Raw genomic sequence first — 25,023 nt, forward strand, 5'->3', positions numbered from 1 at the left:
TTATCATAGTTTTATTACATGTGTTTGTGTTGTTCTTGTTTTGTGTTTGTTTTAGAAAGGTTATTTCACATTTACTTATATACTAGTTGATTTGGAACTCACGCCTCGGATTTTTTTGTTGAATTGAGTTTTGAGTGGTTTTCTAATAATTGTAGTTAGATAGATTATAAAGTTGCACATATTTAACATTCATGCACAAACATTATTTATATATGGCAATCACAAAGTATTCTAAGTAGGCCATCAAAAGCAAAATGAGCATGAAATAATTTTTATAAAAATGAATATTAAGTTTGTGAAGAAAGAATTAATTAAATAAATCAAATGTGAATATTTTTAGTGCTGAATACTGAATACTTAATACTCCATATATGCCCTTACCATTAACTTGGTAATATATACTTTGACATATTTTATCAACAAATATGTTGAGTGTGTCTTTGTATCCCACATCGAAATTTTACAAAGAAATTTCTCCTCATGATGGTTATAAATATAGTGAATTTAAGTGAGTTTAAATGTGCTAAGAGCACCAGTCCAAGTGCCATATGCACCAATTCAAGAGAGTTTTTAGAAGCCCACGCCCCAGTCGGAGAGAGGTTTTGGTTAGGGATCAAACCAAAAGAGCAAGTTATAGGCCTTTGGATCGTTAAATAATTTGTGCTATTTAGTCTCTTTCGTATTTTTAGTTTTAGGTGCCTTTTGGACCTTGAAATTATTTCCTAGTTTTTGTAGTCTCTTTCTATTATAGTAAATCTGCTACCTCTTCGCCTGTGAATATAGGTCAGTTTGACCGAATTACGTAAAATCTATGTTTCTCTGTTTGATTTATTTAATATGTTATTTTATTGATTGAGTTGTCAATAATTATATTATTCTCGTTGGTCAATTTTTTGGAACCGGACCTAACAAATTAGTATCAGAACTTCAAGGTTTGGGTCAGATTTTGAATTTTTAATGATAATAACAACCTATCAATATCAATTTTGGGCGCTATAGAGAGTGAAGAAAAAAAAATTCTGCTAAAGTTTACTTGGATTTTGAAGAAGAGTTATTTGGTCCGTTGGAACTCATTTAACCCGTTAGAATCTGTTGAACTTTTTGTGAGTTCTGGCTCATTGAGATCCGTTGAACCTTTTGCATCCTAGTTCATTGATGGTTCTGGGACTTTGGTGGTTCGTTGAGATCTGTTGGGACTTTTATGGAGAAAGTGAAGGTTGTTTGCTCTTTGTTTACCATGTATCAATATTGGATACACACCAAGGTAGGGATTTATTGAATGTATCTTTGTATCCCATATCGATATTTTATATAAAAAAAACTCTGCTCATGGTAGTTATAAATATAGTAGACTTAAGTGTGTTAAATACACCAATCCAAATATTGTATGCACCAACCCAAGAGAGGCCTACGTTCCAGTTTGAGAGAACTTTTAATTAGGCATAAAACCAAAAGAGCAAGTTATAGGACTTTGGGCCGTTAAGGAATTTATGCTATTTAGACTCTTTTACGTTTTCAGTTTTAGGTGCCTTTTGAATTTTGAAATTATTTCCTAGATTTTGTAGTCTCTCTTTTATACTCTCTTTCTGTTATAATAAATTTGCTACCCTTTCGTCCGTGGATATATGTTAGTTCGATTCAACCACCTAAAATCTGTGTATCTCTGTTTGGTTTATTTGATTTGTTATTGTCATTATTCGATTGTCAAGAACCATATTATTCTCATTGGTCGATTTCTTAGGATCGAACCTAACAAAATAAATAACTAATTGCATGACTAAAACTTAGTGCCAGTAAGACTAATCTTATCACCATATAAATAACCAACTCATATCAATTAGACAGTTATTCCATCCACCATATATAAGTAGTACGAGTTCATTTGAGAAAGAACAACAATAACGCCAGTAGCAAACAATTTGCCAAAAAATTAATATTGAGTTTAGGAGAAAACAACTAAGCAAGTAATATCAAATCCAAATCATATAATCACTCAATATTGGATGCTCAATATTTAATACTCACTATATGAACTAATATGTGACTTGGTATTAGCAACTCTGCACAACAGTAAGGGTCAACCCTAAGAACAAAAATTTGAGAAGAAATCGATCAACTACTAGATAATACACTACGCAAATTAATGCAAAAAGTATTAGCAAAAGAAAAATGATTTCATTAAACCAAGCAGGAACTACCATTTGGAAGGAAACAACAGGTAAAAATTGATTCTTATAGGAATATGTTAGGAAATTGACTTAATTTCTTTCAAGCAGGTTTTTTGTTTTGTATGAAGGTAACTAGTTTCTTTTTTTTATTTTAGTTACTTGAAGTAGTAGTCAAGAAATTTCCTATTTGTATGAATTTAGGAATTATGAATTATTGTCTATTCTATATAAGATTAAGAATTAGAAGTTATTTGCTGTTATTATTTGGGTGTTAACTAAGAAATAGAGTTTATAAATAGGTAGAGATTGGCATACTATAAAATAGCATAAAAAGGTGATATGTAACCTTATACATAGAGTAAGAGAGGGTGCTTGGCTGATGAGAGATAGCATATACAAGGGTTGGCATTGGTTTCAAATTATATTATTGTATATGATTTTCCTCTCAAAATAAAGAACATGTTTCTCTCCATGGACATAAACTCAATGGTAGAGTGGAATCATGTTAAATCTTATATGTCATTTTATCTATCATATTTGTGGCTTGTTTGTCATTAAATTATTGTGTACTTAATATCTCAATAGTCATTTGTTCCTCGCTTGGATCTCAATAATTGGTATTAGAGCGGGTTTCATAGTTGAATCTTGCTTGACTATTGAGATCAAATGAGTTGGTGGTTGTTACCAATTAAATAATTTAATGAATGATATTCTTGTTTCAAGAGTTTGACAAGAAGCATTAAAGGTAAAATATGAGAAACTGAAAAGTATAGAGATACTTGACGGTGAATCTAGACAAATGATTCAAGGGTCATGAAAATGGTAGAGCCCAATGTCAATTTTAGACATGAACCGACGGAGATATTCTCACAACTCCAACGGTTGATATTTCATCCCAAATGGTTGTTAGATTCAAATTATGTTTTTTAGGTAGTGTGGTAAGTGTTCCAAAGAAACAAAGGAATCTACTTTCAGAAGACTCTGATGGTTACGAGTATTTCATTACACGTGGAGTTTTAGAAATAATGATACATGGCAAGATAGTCACGAGGATGAGAAGAAATATGATAATTTTATCACTTGATTGTCTCAATAATTAGAAACAGATAGTATATTTGGGCTAATTGGGATTCTTTGTCAATTTATCATACAGTTGATAGTATGTATTAAGTCTGATTATTTTTATAATATTTTTCGTATGTTATTGTCTTATTATACATGTTACATCCCATTTGGATAGCAAATATTTTACAAAAATATTTTTAAATATTCTTTTGACACGTTTTAATTACTTTTTTATCACATATACATCACATCACAAATTCGCATCTAGATTGCCACTTGTCAGGCAAAAAAATTTTGAAGATATTTCTTTTACATATTTTTTAATTATATTTCTTATTTTACATACAACACATCACTATGGTATATTTTAATATAAAAATTCTAAAAAATTGCAAGAACCTGTTTGAATTGCAGCTTTTGAAAACTTTTTCTCCCAAAAACTCTAATGTAAAAGCACTATTTAGATCTGCGGTGATAGGCTGTCTACTTTTGGTAAGTTGATTATCATCACATGCGAATGTCTGTGGAGCAAAAATCCAAGTCCCAACTCCCAACCCCCAACCTTTAGGTCTAGGTCCACCTTCATGATCAAACGGTGTCGTCTTACCTTTTTGAGTATGTTATCAGTAGCTATCAAGACCTTGGTCCATATCAGCCTCTCAAATATAGTGACTAATTGACCAGCGTTCCATAAATTCCACTAAATTTCTCGTACTAGTACTATGTGTAAATTTCTCGTCTTACCTTTCCGTGTTTGGTTTTGGCTCCTCCTGGTTAAGGTTAAGAATCTTTATGATTCCGGTTCTGTTTTCCTTTTAGTTATATAGTTAAAAAATTTATGCTAAAGTGATATGGCAATGGATTTAGAATAACGAAAAAAATAAAATAAATATAGAAAATAAGATTTTTATTTTATTATTATCAACAAGGAAAACGAAAAGCTATACAAATTTTATGAAAGAAAGTCACATTGTTGAATGTTCCTAAACATATTAAATAAAAGAAAAGAAGCATGATTTTTTTTATTGAAATTGAAATGAAATAAGGAAAAATGTCTCAATTATTCGATCATCTTCATTGCTTGCAACAACTATTTTTGATAGAGCTATTTCTCCTATAGTTAGGGATAATTTCAGAAACCTCCCCTGAGGTTTCTAACAGTCTCACTCACTTCTCCTGAACTTTGCAAAATATCAGATACCTCCCTTGTCAGATTATTGGGCCCTATTTGTGATATCATTGATGATGAATTGACAGATATACCCTCATCACTTATGATATATTTTGAAGCTATTTTGACAGAATTAGTTAAATGAGTAATAGAGATATAACTTTTGATATAACTTATGATATACCTTCTATTCCACTTTATACTTTTTATTCGTAGTACAATCACCAATGAAGAGTTGAGCACTAGTGTTACCTTTTTCTGAAGTCATGGAGATCATGTTTTTTTTTTGTAAGACAATTATCTAGTGTAACTCATTACTTATATTTGGGTAAATTTGGTTTTCAAAAATTCAATGACGTAAATTATATATTACATCATCTCATAAAAGTGATGCGACACAATTTGGGTTATTGAATTTTTTGAAAATCAGATCTACCTAAGTTCTGGTATTCAAACGAAGCTTGTTGAATAAATTCGACTAACTACAGTGTGAATTAATTTTTTTTTAAAAAAATCTCAACTAAATTATCTAGCACTAAATGAAATGAAGTATCTTGCTACTTCATTTCATTTTCCATAGAGAAAATCACAAAAAGAGTTATTAAACTATTGAGAATTTGGTTATTTGATCGTTACACTATTTATTTAACTGCAATTGCCATTCACTCAATTAACCAAATAGTGAAATTTTTTTTGTGACTTAACTAGTAAAAATTTATACTTTTAATCACTCAAATAATATTTTTTTATGACTTAAATAATAAAAATGTATACTTTTAATCACTCAAATAATATTTTTTTATGGCTTAAATAATAAAAATTCATACTTTTAATCACTCAAATTATAAAACTATACATTTTTTTTATATCACCAGAAGTATGTTTCAATTAATTGAATGATCATATTAGCTAAATAAATGTCTTATAGCTAAAACAAAAAAATATAAATAGTATTGTAACATTGCTTGAAGAAGCCATTTGCATGTCTCTATTTGGTTCAACTTAGTACTTTTTTTTTTTACTTTTGCTTTAGCTCAAGTTGTGGATAAGCAAAAAGGGTATATGTGGAACACAAATATCATCTCACTCCTTAAAATATTTTTTTAATGCTCATTTTTCTGACATGGGCTGATCTTGTTACTCCAACAATAAGTTCAGGGAAGGTATCTGATATTTTGCAAAATTCAGGGGAGGTGAGTGAGACTGTCAGAAACCTCAGGGGAGGTTTTTGAAATTATCCCTTATAGTTATCCAGCAACAGCTCCAAAGTCACAGGTGATTTTTTTTTTTAAGCGTAAGTGAAAAGTTTTGAATATGGATCTCTCACCTACACTACTTGTGCCATCCAATCCATCGCTTCTACTCTCACAGGTGTGGTTTAAAACTTGTGGTGAGTGCATCTATTGTCATTGATGTCTAACTAAAGATACCAAGTCAAGTAGTGATTGAATTCCTGATCTTTACCCAATCCAGACACTTATTTCTAACGTGACTCAGAAACGAAAAAAACCCAAACATATGATGCATGTGCTGCAAGTATGAGAAACGTGTCGAAGTCTTGCTAGTACCAAGAAACTACGTTCACACATTCTATATAATGGACCCCCAGGAATTTAACAAGACAAGCATCAAGCAACAATGGGAGACCGCGTCCAGTTTGAACCATGGAGTCACTTGGATGGCAAAATTGTTTTTGTCACAGGTGCATCTTCTGGGCTTGGCAAAGAATTTTGCCTAGACCTCGCCAAGGCCGGTTGCAAGGTAGTGGCGGCTGCCCGTAGACTTGAGCGGCTTAAGTCTCTCTGTGACGAAATCAACCAGCTATTTCCCTCTCCAAGCACGTCATCTCCGGTTGAGTTGGATCCTAATTCTACTCGAGCTGTGGCGGTTGAACTTGATGTCACAGCTGATGCCTCCACCATTGAAACGTCGGTACAAAGGGCTTGGAATGCATTTGGACATATTGATGCTTTGGTTAACAATGCTGGTGTAAGAGGTATGCAAGTTATGTTATATACTATTTGAATTATGGCCATGCCATGCACGACAGTCACTAGGTAAAGGTGATGCCATCTCTAATGCAACAGAAAATTCCAAAATCACTAAAAAAGGACACACGACTATTAAGTCAAATTTATCCTAGTTATCATAGTTATTAAACCCGACCCAACCCAATAGTTGAATTGGTTAAACCGGTGGACTTGTAATGGAACCGAGCCGGTTTAGCAATTGGATCAAAATTGCAGATGATTACCGTTTGAATTTAACGGTCGAATCGGTGACTTGCTAAACTCGGCGGTTTTTGATGAATTCAACGGATTTTGGAGTTTTTTTTTTAAATTACCTTTTAACCCAATTTTTTAGTTTGACCGGTCATACCACTATGGGCATTGTCGTCTTCTCGACAATTAGATGAGAAAGATTGAAAAAGGATTTGGAAATTAGAGTTTCTTCTTTCTTTGACACTTAAATTTATCATTTATATTTGTGTATAATATTAATATTATTCATGAACTAAGAAACACACATAGGCATGGCTTGTGTGTATGAACTATGAAATCTGAATAGGTTATGGGTTGTTAACATTTAAAAATTTTTAAACTTATATTATAATTTATATATTTATTTAATTATAATATGTATTTTTTATTATATAGTGTGACCCAAAGGTTCAACCAGCGACCCACCGGTCAAGTCACTGACCTACCAACCCAGTCCTCCTGCTGAATTGATGTATGAGTTGGTTTTAATAACTATGCTAGTTATCAACTCTTTTTTTAAAAAAAAATTTTCTAGCGGGAAATGGGTGAAATTTAATAAACAGAGAGGAAAAAGTGGTTTAGAATCTAAGACCTTTATTCTTTCAAGAGTTCTACTTTTTAAAATTTTTCAGTCTAGAAAGAGGTCCATTCCATTTGCTGTAACTGATGCATTGGAAAGAGATCCATTCAATTTGGAACATCTAATACATGCATCTGCTGTTATTAGTGTAGATTTTTAAATCAATCAAATGACTGCATTTTTAATTATTAGAAAAAAACAAAAAACTAGTTTAACAGAATTGCAGAACACATCTTCTTCTACCTAAGTTGAATAAGAAACAGACAAGTTTTAATTAAGTAGCTGGTTCTCTAAATCCTCATATAGACTGGTAATCTTTCTAATTTTGATGCTTCCTTGTCTATAACAGGTTCCATAAGTTCATCTCTGGATCTTACTGAAAATGAATGGAATTCTACTGTGAGAACAAACCTGACTGGAGCTTGGCTAGTGTCCAAGTATGTTGGTAGGCATATGTGTGAGGCATGCAGAGGTGGCTGTATTGTTAATGTTTCATCAGTTTCTGGGCTGAACCGAGCGCAACTGCGCGGTGCTGTTGCCTATAGTTCTTCAAAAGCCGGCATGGACTCCATGACAAGGGTATGATTAATATGATTTAATTAATTGCATCAATGAGTTAAGCATGAAAAACTGATATTGTTGCCAAAAACTTTTGTCTTATTAAGACGTGCAGATTGAAGAGGTTTTGCTTCATGTATAATTGTAGTTGTTCTATACTATCATCATCTTTGCCATATGTTCCAATAGGTTCTTTAATTTTTTTTTTTTTATGTTTGATAAAGATAAAAAAGATGTGTACATGCTTATTTTTGGGTATATAGGGCATCAATTCACTCTTGTTTTCTAATCATAATCTAGTCGTTCTTTTTTTTTTTTAATAGTTTACGACTTAGGTACTATATGACACTTATATCATTATCAGTACATGTGATTGTATTATTGTCACTGAGTAGAGGTAAGATTTCAAGAACTACAAGTATTTTCAAGTTGATGCTAACTCTTAAATTTGTGTTGAACACGTTACACGTATCATTTTGCATTTGTAGCTAACAACCACTTTTTTGTTCAGCTCCAATATGGCTTTCGGATGTTTGCATCCCCGATACAGTTGGGGTTTGCAGCTTTAAGTCTATCATTTCACTTTGTCATAATTCGAACTCTTTCGACTAAAAGAATGCGCAACTGATCTTCTGTCCTACTTTTTATATCATTCTCTGTCATACTTTTTATTCTATTGTTATTTCTCCTTTATAAACATTATATTTTAATTCTTTTTTATTTCCTTAAATTCAGTAACTATTAACTAGGTAATACACAAAATTAAACAAACTCAAAAAATCAAATGAATAAAAAATGAGGATTTTTTATGAATTTTCTACTGTATTTTTTTAATTTTCTATTATATATTACTCTTTTGAAATTTTTGTATTTATTTTTTACTCAATTAATAGTTATTGGATCTTAAGGAAACAAAAAAGAACTAAAATATGATTTTTTATAAAAGAGAAATATCAATATAATAAAAAGTGGAACAGAGAGTAATGTAGAATATAGGATAGAAGATCCGTTGCCAAAAGAATGTCTTTCTTTATTTAAAAGTTTTTATTTTTCTTTCAGGGCCGGTTTGTTTTAGTTATTATTGGAATTCCCTATCTGTTGATGGAATTCCCCTTGGTATTTTTAATCATGTGAAAATACATAAATACACTTCCAACCGTCCTAAATACTCCTATAATTTGATTGGAACGAAATATAGGGGTATATCTATCTTTCATATGATTAAAAGATTCTAAGGATTTACCACTAATAAATTTGAGGATATATACCAATATCATGTCCATTTTCTATCTCTTCATTCTTCAAGTCGCCATTTTTTTCCCCGCTTCTTATCACTTATATATTTAATGGTGATACAACGAAATTACAGATAATGGCCTTGGAATTGGGAGAGTACAAAATCAGGGTGAACTCAATAAGCCCGGGACTTTTCAGTTCTGAATTGACCGAAGGGCTTGTAAAAAAGCCCTGGATTAATAATGTGGCAGAGACAACAGTTCCATTAAGAACCTTTGGCACATTAGACCCAGCTTTGACATCACTTGTTCGGTTCTTAATTCATGACTCCTCAAGCTATGTATCGGGCAATCATTTCATTGTGGATGCTGGATATTCTCTCCCAGGAGTTCCCATTTTCTCTTCACTTTGAATTTTAATGTATGGACTCTAGTTTGATGCTATTTAAAAGATTTTCCATGAAGAAATAATTATGAAAATCAATAATCACGTCATTCTTGCTGCTAGTTGTTTTTGCTGGTGATCTATGGTACAGGTTACTCTAGCTTCTAACTGTGTAGATCATAATACAAAAAGTACACAAATTGTTTTAAATACATATAGATATACATATGTTACTATATAATAAAATCGTGTATCTCTTTTTTCCTAATATATTCTCACTTATAATTGAGGTTCCTTTTTTTTTCTTTTTTATTTCTCTAGTTTCCTAAAACACCATTGATGCCAGAGTCCTGCTAAATAAAAGATGTCTTTCTCCAAGTAAGTCCTTTGTATTTAATTTTATTTTTTTGTAAGGCCTAAGATAATGTCTAGCTGTCTATTCTAAACTTATTGGTAAAGTTCTAAGTGATTTGCATAACCTACTCCTTAGAAATTTCAAAACCACAGAAAGGACATCAAATTTGCATTATATCAAGAAACAACCTGAAATTTCACACTTTTACAACAAGCAAACAAACAGCAAAATATGAAGACTATATCTAGTTATTTTCAAGTTCATTCCAAAATTTGATTTCCTATCATCATATGTATGATTTCCTATGATTATATGATTATTCTGGTTAAGCATTTGGGCAGGACAAAATATAATACCCTAATAAAAAAAAATACTACTACGCAAAGAAGAATTGGTTTAATTGGTTTTGAGTAAACTTGTTAATTGATTATTATCGGTTTGTTTGAGTTTGAGTTATCAAAAAATTAGAGACATGTGACAGCTGTACAAAGAAGAGACAGAGGGGATAGAGACTAATTTGGGGACAGAAGATTCAAAGCCCTTTCTTGTTTTCTTCTTTGCTTTTGTGCTTGTTAACTTTCTCCTATTTAAGCACAGTTCTAACAAGAATTGTCCGCTGCCAATACACTCACTATTTGCAGCCATCAAGATGTCTCATTTATTCCCATGCCAAATTCTTACGTGACAATTATCCGAAGGAACAAATTCTACCTCCTATTGAGAAAGCATGAAACAAAATTACAACAACCCTTCCCCTTAATTAGAGATTTTATATGTCCTGCGGGTGGTCAATCATAACCATTTAATTGGTTTTAAATCAATTTACTTATGTAATTTCTTATTAATTTAGGGTTTGTTTGTTAGGACTGAAAACATTTTCTGGAAAATGTTTTCCTAATTTTCAAGTGTTTGGTTTAATTATAACATAGGAAAATATTTTCTTTTGGAAAAGATTTTACGCTCGATGGCGTAAAATAACTTCCGCAAAAAAGAAACTGAAGTTATTTTCCCTATCTTAAAGAAATGGAAACAGCGAAGTCAAGCGATCACGTCGCCATGCTTCCTCCTCCTCCTCCTGCGCATGCACCCTCTTCATTGTCCTCTATTTGTCTCTGGCACACACAGATATATGCTAAGGCAAAAAATTTTGACAAACTCAAATCTCTGGAGATTAACTAATCTAGATCCAAAGGACTGTTCAAGTTGTCTATATTTGGGTGAAGGCTGGTGATGATAATTAGTATGTCTATGCGTGATTTTGGTTTCTTCAACAGATGTAAATGTGGGAAAATAGATGATGATGATGATAGAAGAAAAACCGACAAGGATGTTAAAAGAGGAATAAGTTAATCACAGTAACATGGGCTCAATCATTACGACGGGCTTGGGTGTTTTTGTAAATAAGTATCCAAACACTAGAAAACAATAGAGAAAAGAAACTATTTTCCTGTCAAAGATTTTAAGTGGAAGACTTTTTCCTAAGAAAATATTTTACTCCCTACCAAACGGACCCTTAGTCACAAACGACTTCTCTTCGATATATATATATATATACTAGGGAGGGACAGCCCGCGCGACGCGCGGGAATTTGGTGCTTGTGATTCAAGATAATTAATAATTATTGTTTAATATTTTGTAGTATAAGAACTGAAGTATGATGATTTTATCATGTGATTTTAATAGAAAAATCATAAGTTACATAGTGAGTCAATAAAAATAATGTGCAATGAGACATCCTTATCGTTATACTATATAAGAATCCGTTGTGATCAAAGGTTATGTTTGAATTTCAACTGCAAAGATAAGGATAGTTTGAAAATGTAAAAATGTTTGAAGTGCAATTGAAAAGTATCCAAAGGTCTCTTCTAAAACTTATCCAAGATGATAAAACATTTTAAAATATCAATTGGACCCTTCATCTCTCGAATCTATATATGTTCGTGAAAGATCCCTCAAGCAATGCTTCTGATTTCTCCCTCGACTTAAGCTCAACCTGAATTATCAAGTCAAGTTTATCCATCAATCACTTTGCATCCAATCTAATCTAAAATAATTTTTTTGACTAACTATTTATATAATTTGGTGGGCATAATACGACTTAATCACATGTTTCTTACAAAGATAATAATGCCCAAAAATGATAGATAGATAAGAAACTTAAGTGGTCTTTTTCAAAATTTTGTAGAAACTATTCAAATTTGGTGTTTTTTGCTAGGGGCATTTCTTTATAATCTCATAAATAAGTTCAAATTTGCATAATTGTTAAAGATCTGAATTGAAACTATCTTGATTATAAAAAATTGGTGCAAATAATATTTTCTAAATTTGAAATTATAGAAAATGGTAGCTAAAATCAGAAGAAATTCCTCATATGAATTCGAATTGCAAACTATAGGTAGAAGCTGCTTAATGATATTTCCAATGTTTACTTGTATAAGTATCCAATATAACATCTCTACTTAATTGACTCGTTTGAACTATGGATAATAGTTGCTTCAATCAAATCAAGAAACATTATTTATCATTGTACAACATACAATTATGAGTAAATGAATTAATACAATGCAATCAAAATGGTGCTGTAGCTAAAGCATTTAAACTCATCAAGATTCACTACAAATTCTTTTAGATAGCATAAAAAAACAAATTTTTTGTATTTGAAACTATATAAACAGTATAATACAAGAACGAGATCATAACATGGAAAGCAAATAGAGTGCAAATGACATCTTAGTACTATGTATCATGATTAATTTTCTTTTTTAGTTTCAATGAAGTACAAAATTCGAAGTTAATAAATTTTACAATCATAAAATTTCCAATTAAAATAAACACAAGTTGAATTCCAAATCATATTACATGAAAAAATAACTACTTGAACCATAACTGCTGGAATGTAGTCAACAGATCCCTAGAGTCAAGAACAATAGGAGAAAGTTCATGAGAAATAAGGTTATTTGACTTAAATAAAGAGATAATACCTTGGTCGAGAAAGAGAAGATGATAAAATTGCTTTTCTGATTATTTTAGAAAGTGACAACATTATCTCAAATTGTACTTTGACCAGAGACAGAATCTCTGAGATCTACTAAGGAAAACAATACAATTAGTCAGTTTTTGGAATTAGAAGTATCAAAAGGCAAACTATATGGAGTTCTTGAATAAACCAATCATCAGAAAAAAAAAAACTACAATCGAAGAAGACAAATCCAAAGAACTCACCTCAATTTAAAGGAAAAGCTATGCATTCCACCAAATATTTAATAGCCATAATAAAACCAAAGAGGTGAAATCGAAAAAGAAGAAAGGGTATCGGCTAAACATGGTGACATAAATATGATAATGATTGTTTAGATAATAATTAAGTTAATTAATTGTAATTAAAATCCAATTATGTAAACATCCAATTAATTTCTTAACGGATGAGAAAGGTTTCAGGAAATTGGAAGGCTTGGATGTTAGTATAATAAATGATTAAAAGGACTTTTATGTAATTCTATCAAAACACAAGCTTTATTCAGTTGTACTTGATACTTAATTTGCACCAAACATTGTAACATACCAAACCTGCCCCTAACCTTAAATGTCTGAAAGGTTATATAAGTAATTATAGTGAAATTAAAGCTATAATGACTTGTACTCAATGTTCCAATTACTCTTCAAACACTCTCACATTCCCAAAATAGCCTCGTCCCTGCGGTTGAAATCTAACCCTAAACTCGTTCTTATATAGTATAAGGATAATGATATATATATATATATTTTTCTCTTCCACCCCTTTCATATTTTTTTTATCCTCAACTATTAGGTTCAGAATTCAAATCTTGAATCTGATAGCGCAGAGAACTTTGAAAGGTCTTCCTTAACCGGTAGTTTTGATACCGGAAATGGAACAAAGGCAAAATATCTCAGGCGCAAAGGAATCCGAATGAAAAAAAGGTTGCAAACAAAGTGCATGGTTAACTGGGAATCTGATTACTTCAGAAACTCTCACTCCAAGAAGTGACCATCGGCTTTCGGCAGACTTGATCTGGAACACTGATGCGAAGGCATCGTCGCACTTTAGAAGCTTGTCATTTCCGAAAGAAAAGGATATGAATCAGCAATTAATCATATCATCTGTGCTTATTCTAACACGCCCTGTCCAATAAAGTGCAAACATAAAGATTGAGGTTGAATTTCTCTCTAGAGATCGATTTCCTTTTTTGTTTAAACAGAGAATTCAACATAAGATGTTCTGATAATTGTGAGAGGAAGTTGCATGAAGTTCATTCTACGAAAAAGGACTTGACCACTTTCCTTCTTGTCTTTCTCATTCAGAAGATTTTGTAATTTTGTCATTGTGTGAAACTTTTCTGTGAGGAAGACAAAAACCAGATCGCTTAACAAGAACTACCCAAGGCAAAACTGATGGATCCTGTTGGTTTGGGAATCTAGACACTGGGCCTTGTCTCGACCCCTTAAATATATTGGGCTGAAACATGACATGACGTTTGGACTGCTTGAGAATTGGGCAAGGCCCTGGAGTGGCTGTAACCAGACATGCCGTTAGTTTTATGATCACTAGCAGTTGCTCCAAATCCTACCCTGACAATTTAAATGTACGAGTGGGCTTAGTAACACTGAATCGCGGTCCCTGGTTGGCTCCTTTAGTGCGTGGGTTTTCTCGTAATCTGTCAGCGATTTTCAATTGTTTGATTGGTGCCGTTGGAGTATGGCCGAAATTAGAGATGTTAAAATTGGTGATTCAAACAATTTTGGGTGGATCATAAATCATAATTAAGTAATAGGTATAGATGAGTTAACCCACTTATACTTATTTAAATAAATGCGTATAAATGGGTTATATTCATTTAATAAATGGGTATGAGTATATCCAATTACCAATTTATGAGTCACTTAAAATTCTATTTATTTTTTTCCTATTTTTTTACATGTTGTTTGACAAGAAATAACAGTATTAATTGTTATTAGATTAGTAAGAAATTCAAATTTATTTGCTTAACACTCACTAAAAGCTGAGTTTAAATATATAATTATTTTTAAATAGATATAAATGAGTGTGTCGAGTCAACTTACTATCCACCAATTAAATTGGTTTAATTAGATACATTTTAGACTCATTCAAAATTAATGAGCGGTTTCGATGGGTTATTGGTGGGCGAACTTGAACGGATCAACATAATTGGATTGTGATTGACATCTCTAACTGGAATTTGTCATTGGATTCTGTTTTGGCCATTATGTCCTTCAATGCCAATTTTGCCCTTTGGTGAGTAATTAGTCAGGAATGGTTATCTTGGCTTTTTTGTCTTATGACATTGGTTGAATTTCATGTTCAAATTTCTAACGGTGCAGTGCGGTGCGGTGGCTGCTAAGCGGTAGTAGGGTTGTGCAAGGCTTCATCTGCTGCGTTTGATCAATTTTACTTCTTCAACAGATCATCAATTAAAGTGTTATTTTTAAATGGGTATGAAAGGATTCTTTGTGTGTTCAGCAATTTATATCCAACAAAGGGTACTCTTCTGTCCAGAATTATAGCGGTTCCCATCCTCGGCCCCATTTTCCCCGCCCCTTGAAGCCTCCTTATGTGTTTTTGCCATATGTCCCAATTTTTCATCTATTCTTTCCTACTTTTTTGCTTTCTGTTCAAATCTGTTCTCCTTATCAGTTTTACTCGTATACTTTGCTATTGAGGGAAACAAAAAAAGGAAAAGAAGCTTTTTAATGGGGATTGAATCAATAATGTATGCTTTGAGACCAAATTAATAACTTATTCATTTGGAAGACTTTTTAATGCGGATTGAATCAATGGTGTATGCTTTTTAATGGGGATTAAATCAACAAGAAAAAAGATGAAGCAAACCCATTATACGTAGATGCTGCGAATGAGTAGTATGGAAAAATACTTTCATGAAAAATTATTTTGATCTCTTATCATTTTAAATGGGTGAAGTGCATCGACACCAAAAGAAAATTAAAGAGTTATTGTTTTTAGTTCTCAGAATCATGGTCCCATGGAAAAAGCATATCTTTCAATACAGTACCTTGCAATTATTGCTTCAGTAAATGTGAGATTTACTTGATAAATGAGGACACATTGCAAAAACACGTAAAGAGGGCTCCATAGGGTCGGAGAAAATGAGGCCTAGGATTGGAACCGGATAGGAACTAAATCATCACTAGATCAGATGGGTGCACTATGCACCCGCCTGGATTTATTAAAGAAAGCCACATTTAATTGTGGCAAATTGGTTGTGACCACCATATATTGGTTGCCTCTCACCCCACCCCATCAAGCCTTAATGCATTGGTGGTGGCCACCATATATTGGTTAGTTGCTCCGTGTTATATTCTTCTTTTTGTTCTTATATTGGACAATTGTCAGCCTGTTATTTTGTTTCGTTCTGTTTCCTTCCAATTGTTTGCTCCTGCTTGGTATGGTGAGTATTAACTATTGAGCATCCAGTATTGAGTGATAACAAGATTTGGATTTTATATTACTTGCTTAGTTGTTTTCTCATAAACTCAATATTAATTTTTTGGCAAATTGTTTGCTACCGGTGTTATGTTACTTATATATGGTGGATGGAACAACCGTCCAATTGATATGAGTTGGTTATTTATTTGGTTATGTATGTGGTCATATAATTAGTTCTTTATTTGTTGATAAAATTTGTCAAAGTTGATATCACTGAGTTAATGATTAGGACATATATGGAGTATTCGGTATTCAGCACTAGATTAAACTCTGCTATCATAAAAGCAATTGATCTCACTTTTCAAGTTCAATTACAAGAAATATACCTTGAAAACAAAATTTAAGTTGATAAATTAATTTTTTTAATCTATGGCAATGAACTATTGGTAATTATGCCAACAGAAAGCAGTTGAACATGTTTGCTGATTTCTAGCCACAAACAACTATTTTATTTAATTTTTACTGTAGGAATTACAAGAAACACTTAAAAACCTTATGGTTTAAATTTTCTACATTATCATTAGAACCGAACAAAAGGAAGAAGAAAAGGAGAATAAAAGTTAAGTGATGTGGAGTGCTATGATTTAGCCAAAAAACAAACATTTATTATAGCCCGTTTGGGAGGATGGATTTGGTGAGAAAAGAAAGAACTAAGAAAGAAAGTGAAATCTTTTTTATATTTGGGAGTTTTAATAGGAAAGAAAGGAAAGAAAAGGAAGGATCCCACTTTTCTTTTCAATCACCACTCTCTTCTTTTCTTTCCTTTCCCACACTCCCAATCTAGCCGTTAGTAACTATTGAAAGTGGGAGCGGAAGGGGTTCACAGGGACATTTATGCAACATGTCAATGATTAGTAATTATATCTAGTGAAACTGCCTATAAGAACTACCATGCATACGTCCTTGAATCTGCCTATTTGGAGCAAAGTTCTCAATTGCTTATTTTTTATCTTCACTTTAACTTTGCTCCAATTGTGCTCCAATGCTTTGCTGAGAACTATTCCGATTGCCTGAGCTTCATCTTGGACTACTGAACTTAGCTTTCTCTCTACCAGAGCCCACTCTGCTTTAGCTTGGTTATGGCTAGTGACTTCCACTCCAATTCCAAGTTGGTTGGAGTTGTACTCCTGGGCTATAACAATCCTGATCTCTTGGTAGTTTCTGTCCTCAATCTCCTCTGCTGTTCTTGGCTCATCTTTGCTTGTTTCTGTTGTGCTACTCTGTTTCTTAGTCATCAGTACTTTATCATATTCCTCCCAATCTTGACTTGCCTTTTGTATCACTTTGAGCTCATCCGTCCTTTTCTCCTCAAACTCTCTGTTGTTGCTCGCTTTTCAAATTTGCCAGAGGACATTAATTGTGAGTGCAAGATGGTCCTGTCCTTTTTTGCTCTTTGCTTGTGAAATCTCTGCCCACTATCTTCTGAAGCATGAGGTTTGATTCACAGCTCCGTCCCATTGTATTGGGGCTAATTTCCAAATCAGTTGAGCTTTGCTGCATTGGAGAAGAATGTGTTCCACAATTTCTATCCCTTCTTGGAACCTTCTGAATATATTCTCCTTCGCTGGCAGTGTGTTGCTAATGCATCTCCACATGAACAGCTTCAATTTGTGCTTAATGTTGAGATTCCAGAGTGTCATATCTTCCATAAGTTGCTGTTGGATTCATCCACACTGGACCCCTCTGTCTGATGTCTTTGTTGGTGTGTTGCTTCTGCTTCCTTCATCAGATTTCTGTAGCTTGACTTAACTGAATATTGGCCATCGTTATTGTGGATCCAAATCGCCTTGTCTTCCTTGCCACTCACACTGATTTAACTGCAATTGGTGTTTCTCAAACAACAAAAAAGGGGGTTAAATGTACTAAATCCCCTTGAACTTTATTCTCCATTCGCTTTACCTCCTCAACTCAAAAAATCAAGAGATTAATTTTTTAGGTGATTTTCTTATCTCATGTCTGAACTTTAGAAGCAAATATTCTATAAGTTTGATGTGGTAAAGTGAAAGAAAGAAACAGGAGTGTGACGCGAGATATAACACTGAAACAAATGTTTATTGTGTTTGCCATATGACAGGAGAGAGTTCTGGTGATGGGGAAGCCACATAACAAGTAAACCAAGATGCCAAAAACTGGGATAGACTTGATTTTGTAGATTTAGTGGTCTAAATTTTATCACATTTTTTAATACTTGAATTGGTAAGATGGTGTGACAAAATTTTGAACCATTAAATCTACATGGACTAGATTCACCCAAGTGTTTGCCAACCAAGATATGAGTCCAACAAACAATGGTAGAAATAGGTCGATGGACCTGTTTACAGAAAAGGTAGTTAAAAAAAATTAAAAATTGCAGCTAAGGTTACATTCGGAGTCGATATCGCTGCAGTGCCAGCCAATGTATGTGAAAACAAAGAACATAACAAAGTTGCCAAGAGCAAAACATATAGTGAGATCCAAAACGTATCGTTCAACACTATTACATAGATAATTTATTCCTTTTAATTTAGTTAAGAAAAATTGTTGTTAGTAAAATTGGAAATCATATATTTACTCCCAAAGTTTAGCTAATTTGAAATCATGGAATCCAAAGTTAAAAGACATAAAAAAAAAATTTGGAAATGATTCACTAGTGGAGAATTTAGATGCTTTAACATAAATGAGACTGAAGGAAAGATAACTTTAGAGAGATTTTAGGAATAAGTATCAGTTTCAAATATAGTTACTCAGGGGAGGAAATGTAAATGAAAGATCTCGAGTTCGAAACATCTCACTTACAATAAAAAAATTAAAATATATATGTGTGTGTGCGCGCGTGTAAAATATATATGCATGTGTCTATATATATACACACTCAATAAATACAATTGTTATACCTAAAAATATGAAAATGAAAGAACAATGGGACCTTGTCCAAGTCAAGGTCGCATGGACCTCGTCCAATTTAATTTCTTCAATTGGTGAATAAATGAAATTAATTTGTAATTAACTAATTATACTAAAAAATATATATAAAGTTTCTTCGATCTTCTGGTTAGAGAAATTTTTTATTTGCTTAAAAATATAAATTTAAAAAAGAACACAATTTCTAAAAAAGAGAAGAGAGAGAGAGAAAAAAGAACAAAAAATAAAATAGTAAAAGGGTATTTTTATCTGTTAGAGATTAATTGAGACAAAATAAAGATTAGGAGTTAAAGTGAAAATCAAAGTATACCTTAGAGAAACGAATTATACTTACCCCTGTCAACTGAATCAAATCATTGTTGACGTTGTTTACCTTTCTCCATTTCTTTATCAATTTTCTTGTCTGATTGGAAACCTTTTGCTTCACAGGTTTTCTAGTTCTCATTACCCCATTTTTCCTTTTCCTTTTACTTTTTCCCATAACTACAAGCTCTATATATTGACTTCACACATCACCCGTCTGCTCCGTGTCATGTCAAGACAATTTTATGAGGTGCCGTCCTATCTTTTTGGATTTGGGGCAGGGACGGTCAGGTTGAGGGTCAAGATTGGCCCTCAAAATTTTGTGCGGCTGAAATTACACCATATAACTCGATTTTCGCGTCAAATGTGGGACCCACCACTATCTGTTGTGAAAATACATCATGTGAAAAAAAAGTTACACGATGTACAAAGAAAGTTACATGATGTTGATAATGACCAAAATTGACAGGGCCGTGCCCCGAGTCCTATGTTTTTATACCACAAATATTAGAACCCTATATTTAAGTCTACCACGTATGTGGTCCATTTGTGGGCCACTAAGAACTGTTCTATCACATATGTGGTCCATTTAAGCCACAAAGAATTATGACCGCAAAATAAAGAACATAACAAAAATATGATCGATTTCCGCCCGCATTTGGACAATGGTTCACGAGTTTTGGGCAACTCAGAAACGTTTTTCACGCTAGAAAACATTTTCATCATTTTTTTTTCCAAGATATGCGGACATGATCTTGAAATTTTTGTAGGTGGTTTACCCCAATTGGGATAATTGAGATATTTTGAAAGCTTTCAGTAAAATTGTGATGAGTTATTTGCCTAAATAACTCCCTTCACAAAAAATATTCCTAAAATGATTCAATTTCATACTTTGTTTCCATAACAATCTTTTCTGTTCTCCATCCGATCAAATTCAAATGGAAATGAGAAAAAGGGTAAAACCCTTCATTAGCCATTAATATAGTTCAAAAATCCTTTACATAACTATAATATTCTACTCTGAATCTATCTTCTCCTTCCTGACTATAATAATCTACTTTGTCTTTACTTATCATTCTACTGTCCAAAAAAATCTTGAATACTTAACATAAACCTGACGATATTTCCAAAGATGAGAGCAAAATCTAAAATTTGACTATTCATCTCCATTCTAGTTGCAATAATGTTCTGTTTGTGATGCTTTCCTTCTTATTAAGAAAAAAAAAAAAAAGAAAAACTCACTACAAATCCAGAGAAACTGGAATTATCACCAAACACGAAAGCAAAATCTAAAATTTTGATTGTTCATCTCTATTCCAGTTGCGGTAATTTTCTCTTTCTGATGCTCTCTTTCCTATTAAAAAAAGGAAAACTCACTACAAACCTAGCGAAATTGGAATTATTAGTATGTTGTACAAAACACTCCATCACTTGTTCATTAAATTAACTCTTTTTGGAGTTTTAGTTTTGATTTTGTCATATTGCATTGAACGGGAACTCATCGTGCGTGTGGCAATATGGGGGAATAGCATGTAGGGCTGAGGAAAGGAGTCTTATGCTTTTATTTTGGATGGATACCTGTGAGTTTGGAACCTCCTATGTTAATAATGGTGGTAACGAGAATTTGATTGAACTTGAAGAATTTGATTTAGAAAGCATGGAGGAGGTTGCTTCTTATTAGGAGATAAGGTCAGAAGAGTAGATTAGTAATAAAATTTGGAGTTGAATCATTGTAGGAATATTTTTTGGAAAAAATGATTATTTTGGCAAAAAAACTCAAATTGTGATACCATGGCTAATCAATTTCCGGAGAATGGTCTAAAGTTCATATGAAAATAACTAAAGAAAACCATAAGCATCCTCAAATATAATTCAAGATGCCAAAATCAAGGATCATGCCATTGACTATATTCAAACTTCCTAAGAAATCTGGTTGGATCGCATTATTTAGTAGTATATTTAGAAAAATGTATTTTTGAATATTACACATGTGAGATATATACATCATTGAAAATGTAGGAAAATAGTTGGCAAACTGTTGTGTTTAAAGAATATTTCAGAGCAGATGAATGCAATGGCAAATCCAAATCGAGCCTGCATTATTTCATGAAATTGAGTTACAAAGTTGTCCTTGAGAGATGTATAGGAGGATGATAAATCTCAAGACCTCAAATGTATAACTGGTACTGGGATGTTAAACCAATTAGGTTTAAGATTCCCCATTTTAACATAGTTAGAATGTTATATGCCGACGAGGCTTTAAGTATACTCACCACTTGAGCCATGTCACATCAGCAAAGTCCTACTTAACTTCTTCAAACTCACTCATACTACTTTAATTATCTCCACGCCCGCAATCCGCTCCTTGTTTTATCCCAATCTTTCGGTCTTTTTCATTTCTTTTTACAAACTATTAAAACGACAAAACGGCTAAAATCCAACATCACGTTAAAAGACTTTAATTTTAGTCTACTAATAGACTACTTTTCACACTTCTGACTTATGTTGATTTTTATCCTGATACTTTTATATTTATATATTTTTATGTATTTTCAATAATTACTCCAGATTTCCATTTTTATTCCCTTTTACTTTAGATTCTTTCTTTTTGTTTGGTTGCATGTCACCACAAATTATGTATGTGTGTGTAAATGACATATTAATATAAGTAGAAAGTATCGAACTTCTCACTTATGCACGCTCTCCTGTACCACTCAACCTCCCGCCTCGTAGGTGAGGTTTAAAACTTGTGGTGAGTGCATCTATTGTCATTGTCATTGATGCCTAACTAAAGATACCAAGTCAAGCAGTGATGGAATTCCGGACCTATACCCAACCCAGACATTTATTTTGAAGGTGACTCAAAAAACCCAAAAAAAAAAAGACCAAACACATGATGCATGTGCTGAAAGTACGAGAAACTTATTGGAGTCTTGCTAACATACTAAGAGACTCCGTTCACACATTCTATACAAGGGATCCCAGGAATTTAATAAGACAAACATCAAACAAAAATGGGGGACCGCGTCCAATTTGAACCATGGAGTCGCTTGGATGGCAAAATTGTTTTTGTCACAGGTGCATCTTCTGGGCTTGGCAGAGAGTTTTGCCTAGACCTCGCCAAGGCCGGTTGCAGGGTCGTGGCAGCCGCCCGGAGACTCGAGCCTCTCAAGTCTCTCTGTGACGAAATCAACCAACTATTTCCCTCTCCGAGCACGTCATCTCCGGTTGAGTTGGATCCTAATTCTACTCGAGCTGTGGCTGTTGAGCTTGATGTCACAGCTGATGCCTCCAACATTGAAATGTCAGTGAAAAGAGCTTGGAATGCATTTGGACATATTGATGCTTTGGTTAACAATGCTGGTGTAAGAGGTATGCAAGTTATGTTATATACTATTTGAATTATGGTCATGCCATGCATGACAGTCAGTAGGTAAAGGTGATGCCATCTCTGATCCAACAATAATTTCCAAAATCACTAAAAGAGGGCACACGACTATTAAGTCAAATTTCCTCTAGTTATTGGCTCTTTCTTTTTTAAAAAATTTTTCTAGCAGGAAAGAGAGGGGATTTAATAAACGGGGAGGAAAAAGGGGTTTAGAATCTAATATCTCTGTTCTTTCAAGAGTTCTACTTTTATTAAATTTTCAGTCCGGAAAGAGATCCATTCCACTTGCTGCGTCTAATGCATTGGAAAGAGATCCATTCAATTTGCCGCATCTGATGCATCTATCTTCTGTCATTAGTGTAGATTTTTAAATCAATCAAATGACGGCATTTTTATTTATTAGAGAAACAAAAAACTAGTTTCACAGAATTACAGAACGCATCTTCTTCTACCTAAGTTGAATTAGAAACAGACTGGTTTTAATTTAGTAGCTGGTTCTCGAAATCCTCATATAGACTGGTAATCTTGCTAATTTTGATGTTTCCTTGTCTGTAACAGGTTCGACAAGTTCATCTCTGGATCTTACTGAAAATGAATGGAATTCTACCGTGAGAACAAACCTGACTGGAGCTTGGCTAGTGTCCAAGTATGTTGGTAGGCATATGCGTGCGGCAGGCAGAGGTGGCTGTATTGTTAATGTTTCATCAATTGCTGGGCTGAACCGCACGCAAATGCGCGGTTCTGTTGCCTATAGTTCTTCAAAAGCGGGCATGGACTCCATGACAAGGGTATGATTAATATGATTTAATTAATTGTTCCAATGAGTTAAACATGAAAAAATGATTTTGTTGCCAAAAACTTTTGCGTTGCCAGTGAAGATTGGGACTATTTTGTTTATGACCAATGTTCCTTAACTTCCAGAAGGAAGGCTGCGTAACTTGCCAATAGGTAATTCATGAAATTGGATTAACGGTATAATAAATCGAATTTCACAAATTTTTTGACGAGTATTTTTACAACATTCTGTTTTATGTTTGATTTAAATAAAAAAGATGTGTGCAATGCTTATTTTTAGGTATACAAGACATCACGATTGAATGGATAACACATGAGTAAATTTTGTACATATGATATATATCTAATACTGATAATGTAACACTGACAGTTTATATAAAATTAATCTTATACATACTGATATCGTATCCATTTTCTATCTCTTCATTTCTCAACCTCAAGTCACCTTTTTTTTTTTCTTTCTTTATTTTTCTATTCATACCACTCGTATGTTTAATGGTGATACCGAGAAATTACAGATAATGGCCTTGGAATTGGGAGGGTACAAAATCAGGGTGAACTCAATAAGCCCTGGAATTTTCAGGTCTCAAATCACAGAAGAGCTTCTAACAAAGCGTTGGATTAATAATGTGACAGAGAGAACAGTTCCATTGAGAACCTTTGGCACATCAGACCCAGCTTTGACATCACTTGTCCGGTTCTTAATTCATGACTCGTCAAGCTATGTATCGGGCAATCATTTCATTGTGGATGCCGGATATTCTCTCCCAGGAGTTCCCATTTTCTCTTCACTTTGAATTTTTTTGTGTATATCATAATGTGGTTCTTAAAAAACTTTGATCCTAAAGTTCAAGAATTGCAAAGTAATCAAATTAGTGCTCACTGCAAGTTGAATAATTAAAAATAAAAATTTGTAGCTCATGGCTCTCTCTATACATTATAACCTTTTGTTGTCATTTAACGGTCTTTTCTTATTTCTTGGTTATTATTATTGTTTGAGAAGACGTGATTTCTCTTGATGAGCAAATACTTTTTAATTGAAAGCATAATTTGGGTACTACTTACACGTGCCTATAATGATTTAACTTACGGTCTTTGTTTTGGATTTTGTCCTCTTTTCTTTCAGGGACTAAGCTTATTGTGGATACTTTCCACTTTCATCAAATTCATCTCTCAACGAGAAACCTTGGAATGATCGAACTACATTTGCTAAGAAAATTGTTTAAAACTAAGTTCAGAAAAAAAAAAATTCTACAATATACGTTCATGTACCATAAATTCTTGACCAACCTCTTAGATGGGCTTTTTTCTTCTTTTTATTTTTTTGTTTTAGTGTAAATGATTTCGAACTCATGACCACTCACTTATAATTTCTCC

At 33.0% G+C, this 25,023-nt stretch overlaps 2 protein-coding genes across 2 annotated transcripts; both read left to right on the top strand.

The window, feature by feature from the left end:
- The first annotated feature begins 6,042 nt into the window (after nt 1-6,042).
- On the top strand, nt 6,043-9,518 carry LOC113775982 (3-oxoacyl-[acyl-carrier-protein] reductase FabG-like). Its single transcript, XM_027321048.1, has 3 exons — nt 6,043-6,400; nt 7,595-7,824; nt 9,173-9,518. Exons 1-3 carry the CDS (start codon nt 6,043-6,045, stop codon nt 9,449-9,451), a joined length of 867 nt encoding a protein of 288 aa, XP_027176849.1. The 3' UTR covers nt 9,452-9,518.
- Nucleotides 9,519-22,477: 12,959 nt separating this feature from the next.
- On the top strand, nt 22,478-24,620 carry LOC113775623 (3-oxoacyl-[acyl-carrier-protein] reductase FabG-like). The gene is made up of 3 exons (XM_027320575.1): nt 22,478-22,835; nt 23,410-23,639; nt 24,165-24,620. Exons 1-3 carry the CDS (start codon nt 22,478-22,480, stop codon nt 24,441-24,443), a joined length of 867 nt encoding a protein of 288 aa, XP_027176376.1. The 3' UTR covers nt 24,444-24,620.
- The last annotated feature ends 403 nt before the right edge of the window (nt 24,621-25,023 follow it).

Source organism: Coffea eugenioides, chromosome 6 (assembly GCF_003713205.1).
Source record: "Coffea eugenioides isolate CCC68of chromosome 6, Ceug_1.0, whole genome shotgun sequence".
In the NCBI taxonomy this organism is placed as follows: domain Eukaryota; kingdom Viridiplantae; phylum Streptophyta; class Magnoliopsida; order Gentianales; family Rubiaceae; genus Coffea; species Coffea eugenioides.

Coding starts and splice junctions, on each gene's coding strand:
- LOC113775982 (XM_027321048.1), top strand. CDS start 6,043: ATGGGAGACCGCGTCCAGTTTGAACCATGGAGTCACTTGGATGGCAAA. Junction 6,401..7,594: donor TAACAATGCTGGTGTAAGAG/GTATGCAAGTTA, acceptor TGTCTATAACAG/GTTCCATAAGTTCATCTCTG. Junction 7,825..9,172: donor GCATGGACTCCATGACAAGG/GTATGATTAATA, acceptor ACGAAATTACAG/ATAATGGCCTTGGAATTGGG.
- LOC113775623 (XM_027320575.1), top strand. CDS start 22,478: ATGGGGGACCGCGTCCAATTTGAACCATGGAGTCGCTTGGATGGCAAA. Junction 22,836..23,409: donor TAACAATGCTGGTGTAAGAG/GTATGCAAGTTA, acceptor TGTCTGTAACAG/GTTCGACAAGTTCATCTCTG. Junction 23,640..24,164: donor GCATGGACTCCATGACAAGG/GTATGATTAATA, acceptor GAGAAATTACAG/ATAATGGCCTTGGAATTGGG.